Genomic DNA, 13,043 nt, shown 5'->3' with positions numbered 1-13,043 from the left:
AGCACCTCAAGGCATATGAAGGGCCTGGACCAGCAGTGTCCCCAGAGAGCAGGAGCCTCCACGATGAGTATCTCTGGACATCCAGTGTCTCTTCTTTCTGCTTAGCATGACCCTGACAGAACTCATAGGCCCATGTGCCCATCAGGATCCTACAGCTGACCCTCCAGGACCAGGCTACCAGCAGGGCCACCCGGTCACAGCTCCAGTACTGTCCCATACTGTTCCAATGTCCCACACACATTGCTGTGTACGTTCAGCCTTGCAGGATTCATGGGCTTTTTGCCCTGTGGCCAGTTCCTTGCTGCCATAGGCTGTCTGATAGCCACCAACCTGGATCTGCGTGACTTCAGCCAGACGATGCCAAAGAAGACCTCAGGAGCTGCAAGTTTCATAGCAGCAATCCCACATCCAGCCTCTGACACTGTAACCACCCCTCTGTGCCTCCCCGGCATCCAAGGCAACCCCAGCAGCAAGTACCCAGGGAGCTGCTCAGTGTCAGTTCCCACAATGCAGGCAGCTGGAAATCCCCTTTCCTGCCCCAGGGCTGACTCAGCACCCTGGGGGGCTGTTTGCCAGCACATCATCCCCTTCCTCCTTTGGGCCAGCCAGTGCATGCAGGGAGAGCAGCCTGGCTCCATGGAACTTGTAAACAGCCCTGACCATTGCCCCCTCTGAGAGCTTAATCAAAGCAGCTCATGTACTGGCCCTGCCTGCTCTGTGCTGCTGGCAGCCAGAACAGGAGTTTATGCTGCTTCAGTTGTGGATTTTTTTCAGCAGTTTTGATGCACGGCACCTGTGCACATCATTTGTCCATATGGATGCAACAAACTCCAGAATGGTGTTCTTGCAGTGAAGCCTGGAGTCATGAGCAATGTTCTTCCCTTCTCCTTTTGAGCTGCTGAGGGGTAAAGAGAAGCAGCTCTTGGGGTTCATAGTGGACTTGAAGGCCCAATGTTTGTTTTGAGACTAGGTTTAGAATCTGTGGAGTCCTTCCTTGTGAGTGACCCACAGCCACTGAAACTCATGGCCAGGTTGTCCCAGACTATGGGTCCCAGCCCACAACCCCTCCTTCACCTTCACCTTCTTCACCTTCACCTTCACCTTCACCTTCACCTTCACCTTCACCTTCACCTTCACCTTCACCTTCACCTTCTCCTTCCCATGGCCCTGGAGAAGCACATTCCAGGCTGAGATAGTGTGATCTCCTGTCTGAAACCTGCTTGGGTGGCTGAAAGCAATGCAAAAGGAACCCCAAACAGTGCTGCCTCCCCAAGACATCATCATGTAGTGCCCACTCCCCCCACCCCCCAGGCCTGAACTGACAGGTCTGACTGCTGGGAGCAACCTGTGTCCCCCTGAAGGTCTGGTGTAGGCTGTGGTGAATGCAGGAGGAAGCCTGCAGTGCAGTGTCCCAGCAGAGGTAACCCACAGACCCTTCAAAAGGATGTGCTGAAATAATAAGAAGTCTGCGTAGCAGGGAGCTCAATCAGCACCTTTTTTATTAATATGCATCATAAATAAAGAAATAAATAAAGGCGAGACACCTCATTCTAACAGGGAGATACAAATTAAATATGGTGCAACATCCGCTAAGCGATGTACAAGCAGGAGGTAACCTAGCAAGACCAGGGCCCCTTGCCATGGTGAAGCCAGCCCAGGCACGATGCTGTGAACAGCGTCAAGCCGGCCATGGCACCAAATACTGGCATGGCCTTTCATTAACACTGTTCCCCACCTGACAGGCAGGTGAAGATCCCCACTACAGCAGGCGGCATGATCATGGCAAGGAAGGGGTTGACTGGCATTGCCTCTACCAAGGACCCCAGGACCTCCAGTATCCCCTTGTGTTTGTGCACAACACTTATCCCCCCCACCCCACGGCACTGCTCAGCAAGACCAGAAACCCTGTGCCAAAGGGAGCACCACCCCTTCCTCCCCAGGCTCCCCAGCTCCCTCTAGGAGCACCCCCAATCTACTTGCTGAGAGCACTGCCCCCAAATCCCTAGCCCAGACAGGGACCCTGCCCTCATTCCCTCCCCTCCAGCGCCCTCCACTGAGCATCCCAGGGCTTCCCAGGCACCGGCTCCCGGCTCAGTGTGGAGGACACACGGCCTCCCCCCGAAGCACCCATCTCTGCACAGGGTGGCACTACCCATCCTGGACCTACATAACACTGAACAACCCCGCGCCTTCCTCACAACCCCTCACACCCCTTTGCTCCACACTCACACACATACCCCGTCCCCCTCCCCTGGCTGTGGCCACACACAGCCCCAGCCCCGCAGTGTGACAGGACACTTGTCCCGGTACAACCCACCAGGAGCCACTACAGCACACTAGGACAGGGATGCTCCAGTGTGAGGGAGCCTACCTTGCAGTGCCCCAATAAACACAACCCATCAGCCCAGCCTCGCAGGGACCCTGCCAGCGCAGGGTGCTCCCACCTCTTCAGCTGAGGATGCCGGGGATGATGGAGGCTGCAGGCTGCACTGCCACCCCCAGGCAGGGGACGGCCAGCACCCTGTACCCTCCAGCATCCAACAGCTGCGCAGCGGGGCAGCGCTGCCCCGGCAGGGACTGCCTGGGCTCCTGTAATGTACAAGTCCATAGCCTGTGGGTGCTGCAGACAGTGTGGGGCGGAGGGGGGGGTCAGGCGGTCCCTGGTGTGGCTGCATGCATGGCGATGCCTGGCAATACGAGGTGCAGCTCGCACAAGACCCCGGGGGGGGCTAAGTTGGCCTTTGGCAGCTGCACAAGGAGGAGCAAGAAGGAACCACCTACGGTTACTGTATTCTGTAATGGCAGGAAAGGTAAGAAACTAGCAAGAAGCTGTGTTTGTTCCTCTGGCAGGGTAGGCTACCCCAGAGGAGCCTCAGCAGCCCAGGGAACTGTGCTTGGCCTCCTAAACGTGTCAATAGTCCTCGTCCTCAGGGTGGGTGACGTACATGATGGGCACCAGTCCCTTCTCGGAGCCAAGGCTGCACTGCAGCCAGTCACCATCCACCTTGGAGATGACCTGCAGAATATCCCCTTTGTTGAAGCTCAGTTGTCCTGCCTCAGTGGCAATGTGATGGCAAAGAGCTTTCACCTCACTGCAGGCAGAAGGAAAGTAGGGTTAGCTCACCTCAGGACACCCACCCCACCCAGGGACCCCCACAGGCCCAGGGGGAGGGGAAAACAGCCCCAGCTTCCCTCCCCAGCCAGGCTCCCAGCTGCCCTCCCAGCTCCCCATCATGTGCAAATTGCAGAGTTGCGGTGGATCGATGCACAAGCTGCATCAGTGCCCCAAACCCTTCTCTGGTCCATGAGTATAAAGGGGGCCAGGCAAACTGCAACAGGCAGAGCCATGCCACCTTCAACCTAACACATTCCTGCACCTGCAGGACTGTCCACTTGGTGTCACTCACCAGGTAGGGTGAGGAGACATCTCCCGGACTGGTCGTGCCACAGCAGGTGCCTCGGGTGGTTCTGGATGGGGAGCGTCTGGCTCTGGGGCTGCTTCACGCCACATGCTAGCCCCAACTGTCTGGGCAACCAGCTGGAAGACAGACTTGTCCAAGCTCAGCCAGCCGGAGGGCAACCTGGAAGGAGCAGACAGAAGCAGTCAGTGGCAGGAAAGCGCAGCCGGGGAAACAGAGCAGGTGCTGTCACGGCAAGGTCATGCTTTAGAGGTTTGGCTTCGTGCACTAAGTGCACTGTTAGTGCCTCAGGTCTCCAGGCAAGGAGGGCTCAGATGTAAAACCACAGCCTGGATTGGGAAGGACATTTCCAGTGGTCATTTTTCAGGAGCAGTAAGGGTGTATAGAGGGAGAGGCAATGCACAGGGGTCTCAGCTACTGGAGGCCACTTCACCCTTCCCCCACATCCGTTGTAAGCAACAGGGAATGGCTCTATGTTCTGTTCTCAACATGTGGTTTTGGGAGGGATGGGGTGATAATGGAGCCATGTAGCAGGGTTTAAATGCCAAGGCAGTTACAGAGCTCAGGCAGAGAGGAAAGCCTGTGAAATGGATTGAGCAAGGATATGGGAGGAATTAAGGCAGGCTGGCAGGACTGAGCAGGATTACAGACCCTTGATGTACCACCATGGTGTAGGCCAGAGGTCAGCTCATGGCATGACTTCCACCTGTACTGCCATACTCCAGGTTAACCAGCCCTTCTCAGCCCCAAACCACCACAGCCCTTACCTGTTTGGTTGTCTGGGCTCTTTTTGTACCTTCCTGGACCCAAACAAGTGTCCCCACTTGATGGGCTGGCTGCCCTCTGATGCACTGGTGCTGCTGTCCTCTTGGGGGGCTGCTGCTGCTCCCACTCTTTGCTGAGCCTCCTTCTCCTTGCTGCGCTTTAGCTCTGTAAGCACAGAGTCTGGGGGGCTGCCCATCCAGAAGGGCCAGCTCCGTTCCTTCACCTCTTCGCCGACCACTACCTGCTGGGGCTTTTCCAAGGGCTCTTCCACAGCTTCAGGACTTGGCTTGCTGGCTGCCTTGGGCTTCTCCTCCAAGGTACCCTCAGCAATGGGACAAGCCTCTGCACCCTCCACCACTCCTTCTCGGGGAGGTGGTGCCTTGTGGGTCTCCACTGACCTGGGTGCAGGATTCAAAGCCGCTTTCTTCTTCTCAGAGCGGATGAACTTTGAGCCTTCGGCTGAGCTCTCAATGTAAATCTGAGAGGTCTGCATGAGCTGGTACCACCAGCCTGCCTGCTTGTCCTTCTTCCCCTCCCACGTGCTCTCTCGCATCTTGCTCTGCTCTTCCTCCTTGTCACCTTCTCCGCAGGAGGCTCCCACTCCCTTAACCCTCTTCTCACTCACATCTTGCTGTGGGCTGTGCCCTGGTGAGATGTCACCATCTCTGGCACCCCCCTGGCATGTTTCAGGGGTGGTGCTGCAGCCATCAGGATCCTCACTGCTGCCCCGGGTCCGCATCAGCTGCAGGGTGGAGTGCACGGAAAGCAGCAGGTCCTGCTTCACACGCAGCAACTCCTTTTGCTGCTGCTGCTCTTTGCCCATCTGCATCAGGTGGTGCTCAAAGAGGAGGTCTAGGTTGAAGGGCAGCAGGGAGAGAGGCTGGAGTAGGAGCAGGAGCTCCTCAAAAAGAGGTTGGCACACACTGTGAGACAGGCACAAGAAGCCCACTGGTTGGTAGTGTGCCAGGATGATGTCTGTAGGAAAAAATACATTAATTAGAGGAGATGCTCTTGCCACCATTGCCAAGCCACCATGAAGCTGCTGAAGCTATGATGAAAGGAGATGGATATGAGTTTTTGGTCACAGTGAGAGGCTCAGGCCTGGGTCAGGGAGCACCAGATGCTCTGTGATGTCTCAGCACACTGGCCGAGACAGAGCTTTCCAGTTGTACCTGCAGCCAGGACTTGCCTGGCAGACTATCAGCCCAGATGACCTCTGCCACCAAATGCCATGGAAGAAAGATGGGAATAACCTGATAGCCCCAGCTTTTGTTCACACTTCCAGGTCTTAATGATGGTCTAATAGATGGCCGTCTTCTGCTTCAGAAAGCCAGGATAAGCACAGACCCTATTCTGTTCTATTCTATTCTATTCTATTCTATTCTATTCTATTCTATTCTATTCTATTCTATTCTATTCTATTCTATTCTATTCTATTCTATTCTATTCTATTCTATTCCTGTTTTCTATTTCTATTTCTATTCTATTCTGCTATAAAACAGATACATCCAGTAAAATCTGCTTTTTGTATGTCAGGTTTTCCTTTCCATTTCTTCCTATTCTCCATGCCTCAAAAGTTTCAGGTAAGTGTGCACATCTCCAGACATACAAAACTCTGAGGCAGTGGGCAGGGAATATAGAAATTTGGGGAGGCATAGATCTGATCTCCTGCAGATAGTTTGAGGGATCTGCACTAAAAGCCTTGGGTACTTGTTGCAGGTGGGAAGGAGAATGGAAGTCCAGCTTCAGGTGGAAGGAGCTGCATGATGCTTGGACTTCCACCTGGGATCTCCCTGCTACATTGAGACTGTGTAATTGCTTAGTCTTTCACCTCAGGGCAGAGAAGAGAAGCCCAAGCTGAGAGAGCAACAAGAGAAACATATTTCCACCCCAAGCTGTATTTGTGTGCAGAGTTTGGCTCCCACTGCAGCCCACAGCCTTCAGGCTCTTACCTTCATGGTTGTAAAGGTGGTTGAACCAGAACTCCAAGGACCGGATACTGCAGGAATGGAAAATTGGCAGGGTAAGAAAGAAACAGAGAAAATCTGTTAACCCCATTCATCCTCACTGTTCTGCCACAAGAAGTGTGGCTGGAAAAGGGCGTTCACAAAGCATGAGATTGTGAACCTCAGGGAAAGGACAGTGGCTTGGTCCTGTCAGCATGCCCTGATCACAGACATCCAGCCTGTCACTGAACATCTACATGGCTTTACACGTGCAACTGGAACCATGAACAACCATGTTTGCAGCAAGATTCCTCACTGTTTGGCTCCTATGTCCTTGGCAGAGCTTTGTTCTGCTGAGAAGAGGCTGCTGTGAAAGAGACAAATGATCTACAAAACTAAGACCTAAGACCAGTGCTGGTGGCTCAGCCCAAAATATGCCAGTGGGGAGAATGGGGTCACCCTGTGTAGGGAAAGCAGGGCAGAGCTTGGTCCTGCTTGGAGGAGCTCTACAACATCTGGAAATCTTGGGAACTCTGTTGCCACTGCCACAGCTCTTGCTGACCACCAGAGAGGATCAGGGAAACACTATCCTAGCAGTGCTTATTGCTTCACCCACAGAAACATATTGTTGCCTTCCTCTGTTAAACACAGCAGAGTGTGCACATTCCTTATGCAAACGAGAAGGACCAGTCTGGAGTCCTGGACCAGGGCAATTTCTCCTTCAGAGCCTCATGCCTTAGGATACAGCTCCAGGAAACAATGGTTTAAAGAGGAATTTCCAAGAGTAATTCATGCATATATTATGTCTAACCTCGTATGAAATTGGACAGACAGAGTTTTCTCACCTAATGTTTTGGGGCTAAAACAGACTGACCCTGTTCTTCAGTTGGCTACAGCCACTCATTCTCACTCCTGCAAGAAGTTCTCTGAGGCTTACAGCTTCTTCCTTCCCTAGCCTGCTTCTGGGAAGTGGCTTCCTAGATTCTTAAGTTTTTTTCATGGTCAGCTGTGCCTGCAGTCAAGGACCAGCAGCTGCTGCCAGCCCTGGGCAGGGACGTGCAGCCACCCCAGGGTTCCTGCTTACTTGAGAAGGCCGAAGATGAACGCGTTGAACCGCATGGTGTGGTTGGTGAGCTCTGTGTACTGGCTGATCTTGCTGTAGAGGCTGTGAAGCAATTTTGTAGAGGGCCCTGTGGAGAAAAACAAATTGTTGAGATTAGCTGTGGTGACCAAAGCCAAAACTGCACCACAGGATGAGGCATCAAGGCAAGACAGAGATTGTGTGGGTGTCCATGTCTGTGTGTGCACTGCCCCTCCACCACACCAGTGTGAGCTCACTCCACACCAACACTTAGACTACACAAGGGAGATGGGCTGTGATCCATCCCAGACCATCACTCCAAAACTCCAGGAGTGTTTCATTACCACAAGGACCTGCTTCCCACACTTCAGTGACAATCACAGCCACTGGCTCAAAATCAGTGTGAAAAGAGAATATTGTGGTGTGTGCTTATAATTTGGGGTGTCTGCCATCAGAGAGATAACTGCAGAGCTGAAGATTTACCATAGTCAGGCAATGAGGCTTCCCAGTATGATGCAGAAACCAATGTGGAAATAATTTTGTTGGGTTTTTTTCTCCCTTTTTTATTGGTTTGGCCTGTTATGGGAGAATTTGCAAATTTCAGGGGAAATGACAATGAATACTTGGGAAGAATAGTGCAGTGTGTCACCCTTCTTGCAAGAGATGGTACATGTGCACCCTGTTCCGTGCAGGAAAATGGGTGTTTTGCACTGCCATCCTTAGAGCCAACCTTGCCCAGCACCTACCAACCACAACTACCACAGGCACTGCTGCACAACACCCATACCTAGCTGGGTGGATGCCTCCACCACGCTCCAGGGGATGTTCCTCCTCTGGCCGATGATCATGTCCAGGACGTAAGCCTTGAGCCCATCACTCAGAATGTCCCGGACAGCTGGACACAGGTATTTCAGGATGAGATGCCCCACATTGGGGCTCACAGAGCTGTTCCCTAGTTTGGCCTAGTGGACAACAGGAACAGGGAGAGTGTTGCTAAGTGTTTTCAAGGTACAGATGCATGGAAACAGTTCAGCCCCACTACAGACACCCAGCAAGCAACTTCCAGGCTCAGCGGTTCCTTGAACATGCTGGATCTTTGCTTTCACTCCTGATGCTTCATACACCAGTTCTGGATTGCTCTCTGCAAGCTCCTCCCCAGGCTGGGAAGAGGCAGTAATTTGAAAAAAAATATCCTAGACTGGGAAGAGGATATCCCAATTAGAAAGTAAGCCTGGCTCTCCTGACAGGGATAACAAGGCTCTCCTGCTGGAGGAAGAAAAGAGCTGGGGATATTCCTGCTGCTGTAGATTTTCTTGTAGCTAATTCTGGAGCAGGAAGCACCAACCCACAAAGAACTACCAACACTGAGGGGTTATGGAACACTTAACTCAGTGACATGTCAAGCTCTGCCTCCTAGAGATTACTATAAATGAACAAATAAGGGCAAAATGGATGGCCAGAGCTCAGACTGAGGTGAAAAGGAAGCGTGTAAGAGCCCAGCATCAGCAGAGCAGGGACACATTCTGCTGCTTACAGTTTTTGAGCTGCCAAGGGGTATATCCAAATGGGTCAGGCAATGGTGCTCAGGGCACAGATTTCACCAGCTGAGCTGCAATTATACTGACCAGTTGGCACAGGTTCACAAAAGCCCTGAACTGAAACTGAACTTGGCTCAGGAATAATCCCGTCAGATCCACTGAGCACGGCAGCAGCAGGGATGGATGCTGCCTTTTGACAGGTGAATACTCAGCCCCTGGCACACTGATAAATAAAGAAACCCGAGGTTAAAACCACAGCATTGTCTGGTAAGCAAAGTAATGGGGGAATGTTGCAATTATTTCCCAAACCTACACTGCAAGTATTGGAAATTCACAGTGAAGCCCTAAAAAGCCATGGGAATCTCAATGGCTCCAGTTATGCTGCTCAGCAATCTCTGAATCAACAACAGCCGTAATTAGGACAAAATTACACTGGGCTCTGAGATAAGATTGAATGGTTTTGGAATCTGTCCCAGTCAGGTTTCTCCTTGGGAATGGCATGCCAGGGGAGTTGTCGTGTCCAAATAGTGTCACATTGCTGCCCAGAGTCGCCTGACTAAAGCCAAGCATTCAGCATTGAGAGGAGGCACCACAAACATGCTGGGTGTCACAGGACTGCAAACAATGCCTGGTACAAACACAAGCAAAATTGTTCTGCTTCTGTGTGTTATTCTAGAAATGGGGGATGAGGGAGCACAGGCCAAAGACAGCCAGCTCGAGGGCAACCTAGATGCACTTTTGTGTTATTCCAGAAATGGGAAATGAGGGGAGCATGGGCCTAAAACCACCAGCCCCTTAGATGCACTCTAAATACTCTAATGTATTCATGGTAAGGGCTACCATGGGTGTAACCAACTGCCCCAGATGGGTGAAGTCTGATGCACTTTTTTATGATTATTAAAATGATGCAATATCTCATATTAAAATATGAGATGCTGAGGGATCTCTAGGGGACACTGCACTGTACCCTGGTACTAGTGCCAGACCAGAGTCATATGACATGTGAAGGAGGGAGACACATCTCTCCATTCTATGAGAAAAAAGAGCTGGTGTGCTGCATCAGACCAGAAGGGCAGATGATCTGCTGTTTCTTCTTATAAAAAGCCATAGTAAGTACATAAAGAGTTAAACCAGAACAAACATACATAATACTTGCCCTTATACTTTCACAGCCTACAACTACTTCCAACGCAGAGTCTAAGCTGGACATAATACGTTTAATAAATATAATTTACCTGGGTTTTTCTGATCTTCCTTTAAATACATGTACTTACTGCATCATGCAGCAGGAATTGTCATAGATTTACTATCTGCTGCACAGTGTGCTATCACCTTTGATTGATTTGTTCTTGGTACTCCTGCCTTCGTTAGATAACCTGTAGTTTTAGACTGTTAGAGAATGGAGAAGCAATCTTGCTCTGTACTCTCTATGCTACCCAGAATGGAGTTGGATGCAAGACATACCTTCACCCCTGGATCCCTGCTGGTTCCAAAGTGAGCCACAATCAGGTCAACAGCAGTGTTGATAGCCTTCACAAGACCTAGTGGAAAACAGCAGGTCAAAGAGCTGCCTGAGGGGCTGCTGGGAGATTCTGACAAAACACTGCTGGAAGTAATCAGACAGGGGCACTGCAACCTCATGTCTACACACAAGCCCTCTCTACCAAAAAACATGCAGAGACTCTCCTAAATCCTCACCAAAACTCTTCCTGCTGGCTCCAGCACTCACCTATCAGACTGCCAGCAGGACAACCTGTCAATATTCCCAAGGGACAGGGAAGCACCTCCACACCCCCTGCCCTGAGGCAGCAGACATGGGATCCGAGGCAATGTCTTTTGCTGCCTTGATGCCACAGGGTGGCAGGGCAGAAGCCTTGCATTTGGCAGGTTCTGTCATGACTTTCAGCAACAAGCCAGTGGTGTATAATGTGTCACCTGCACCAGGATAATGTGAGAACAGAGCTGAAACAGAAGGGAAAGCTGCCACCTGGTAATCATGAGCACATAGCTGACAAAGGCATGGGAACCCTTCTTGACATCCCTTGCCTCTGAAATGATAACAAATCAGCTGTAAAGTCCTGCCAGCCCTGCCTCTAGCATGGATCCCACCACAGCCATATCTCGTCCTGCTCTGGAGTCTTTTCTCACACCTTTTTATATAGTTGATACAATTTTATACTACTTGTGTAGGACTGAACAGACTTTTCACCTAAATTACAAAATCTCAGTTTAGCAAATCTACAACATCACCCAAATACTCATAGGTCAACCTTTGTACACAGAGCCTGGGGTGGCAGCATGCCCTGCCTTAGGGTCACATTCCTGTGCCTGTCTGCCCTCTCTGCCCATTCCTGTGCATCTAAGATCCTTTCTAATCATATTTCCTGGGAGAAGCAGTTCAAGCACACTTCATGGCACATTACATGGTCCACCAGAGATGTACGGACTCACCCTTCTTCTGCAGCAAGTCGATGGAGATGGACTCTGTGTTGCCATCTGGGGAGAGGCAGAACTCAGCAGGAGGTTTCTCTGCTAGCGAGAAGTAGTCAGGGAAAAAGTCATTGTAGGTAAGCTGGAGTTGCCTCATAGACTGTCCTGCAGGGATAAGACAGAGGGACAAGGATCAGCCCCAGTCCTGCACACCGAAGCAGCAGTTTTCATGCCACCTGTCCTCTGCTGCAATAGTGAAGCTACAGGCTTGGCGCTACCCCAGCAGTGGTTTGCAATGTGTGCCTGCACAACTGATCCCCATGGCCTACCCAAAATCCACCTCCACCTTGACTGGGGGCCCACAGGCTCTGGAAGATGCTGTGGGAGGTTCATTCTCACGGGCTAGGGCTAAGGGAAACCTTGCTGCACCAGACTCCCCATGCTGCTGCAAGCAGAAGTCAGAAGTCAGCACAGAGAAATCATTATTTGTTGAGCAGAGGCATCCACAGACAACAACCTGCATGTTTGCTGCCTGTTCTCTGGGATGGCCTCTGTTTTCAAGGGGTGACATACATAGGAGCTCTCCTATGTGCTTGACTTCCATCTGTTGAACTCTATGCTATGCATTTTCGCTTGAAAAAAGATAGAGAAAATGTTTTGGTTGGGGGAGTGAGGTATAAGGCTTTGAGGAATTCCCTCCATGGTTTGAGGCTAGCCTGCAGAACGCTCTTCCTCCCACAGACACTGTTCTGCTCACAGGAGTATCAGAGGTTCAGTCAAAAGCAGCCTTCCCCTGTCAGCCCTTTCTTCACAGGTTTTGGAGGACAGGGAAGACCTTAAGGGCAAAGCCTGGAGAAGACAGAGTCCTGTGAGAGTCTTTAGTGTTGTCAGCTGCCTCATGAAATCTACAGCTCAGCACCCAGCACATTGTCAGGGCTAGGGCAGATGGTCAGGCACCATGGGGCACAGACCTGAGATCTCCAGGGGCCCCTACTTCTGTGTGAGACAAACTACAAGCTAACCACAGCCCAGGAGCACTTACTGAGATCTAAGCGGGCTCTTGGGCCATTCACTTTGCCCTTCAACCCAGCTCAGAGCTGGACCTGACTCTCTCACCTCATGGAAAAGGAAGACTCCACAAAGATTTCAACCAGTGAAGCAATTTTCACCTTCCTCTTGAATCCTTCAGCCCAGCTGTGAAGAGATGTACCATCCCTCCTGCTCTGAGCAGTGATGAATCCAAGTTTAACCTGAGCCTCAAGGAAACTGAGCCTGAATCCCCAAGGTCACCTCCCAAGACCCCCCAGCAGAAAGGCGGTGCGCACCGTTCAGCTTGCAGTGGAAATGGCTGGTGCTGAGAGCGCCAGGGAGCTCAAAGACGGGGTTGCCCCGGTTCAGCCGAGGCTCTTGCTGCCTCCTGTCCAGGCTGCCCGCTAAGCTGGGCAGCCCTGAAACGCGGTCCAGACCCAGGGGGTTCCTCCGCCTGTACTCCCGCCACTTCAGCGCTTGGGGGGAGAGGTGGTTCGCTGGGATGCCACGGGCAGTGAGCACCAGACAGGATGACGAGAGCACACGGGAGGATACGGAAGGGAAGCGGGAAGGGAGATTAAGAGAAAGATGGAGGACAGAGAAAGAGAGACAGCACATTACTCAGAGGTCCAGCAGCATTTCAGGACACTAGCACACGCACATGAGACAGGTGGATGCCACTGCCTGGCAAAGCAGGACAGGGGCCTGCATGCCCTGGTGGCTGCAGGCACAGAGGCAGCAGGTTTGGGGTGCAAGCACCTGGCACGGGGTGCTGTAAGACCAGCAGTCCACACTGCCCTCTCTGGAGACACAGTGTAGGAGTTGGGTGGGAGGG

The 13,043-nt window shown here is 51.9% G+C and overlaps 1 protein-coding gene across 9 annotated transcripts in view; it reads right to left on the bottom strand.

The window, feature by feature from the left end:
- Positions 1-1,481: 1,481 nt before the first annotated feature.
- RUSC2 (RUN and SH3 domain containing 2) overlaps positions 1,482-13,043 on the bottom strand; it is a 57,988-nt gene continuing 46,426 nt past the window's right edge. For 8 of the 9 annotated variants that reach the window (XM_064404391.1, XM_064404395.1, XM_064404393.1 and 5 more), the window contains 9 exons: positions 12,505-12,705; positions 11,201-11,344; positions 10,214-10,290; positions 7,999-8,173; positions 7,215-7,320; positions 6,137-6,183; positions 4,187-5,159; positions 3,408-3,581; positions 1,482-3,092 (listed from right to left, as the gene is read on the bottom strand). In XM_064404391.1, coding sequence (XP_064260461.1) covers positions 2,912-3,092; positions 3,408-3,581; positions 4,187-5,159; positions 6,137-6,183; positions 7,215-7,320; positions 7,999-8,173; positions 10,214-10,290; positions 11,201-11,344; positions 12,505-12,705 — 2,078 coding nt within the window. In that variant the 3' untranslated portion in view covers positions 1,482-2,911. The remainder of the gene's footprint in view (positions 3,093-3,407; positions 3,582-4,186; positions 5,160-6,136; positions 6,184-7,214; positions 7,321-7,998; positions 8,174-10,213; positions 10,291-11,200; positions 11,345-12,504; positions 12,706-13,043) is intronic. The other variant, XM_064404398.1, reaches the window with a different exon arrangement.

Source organism: Passer domesticus, chromosome Z (genome assembly GCF_036417665.1).
Source record: "Passer domesticus isolate bPasDom1 chromosome Z, bPasDom1.hap1, whole genome shotgun sequence".
NCBI classification, from domain to species: Eukaryota; Metazoa; Chordata; class Aves; order Passeriformes; family Passeridae; genus Passer; species Passer domesticus.
Note: the sequence above shows the minus strand (reverse complement) of the source record. Positions and strands in the feature narration are given on the sequence as shown.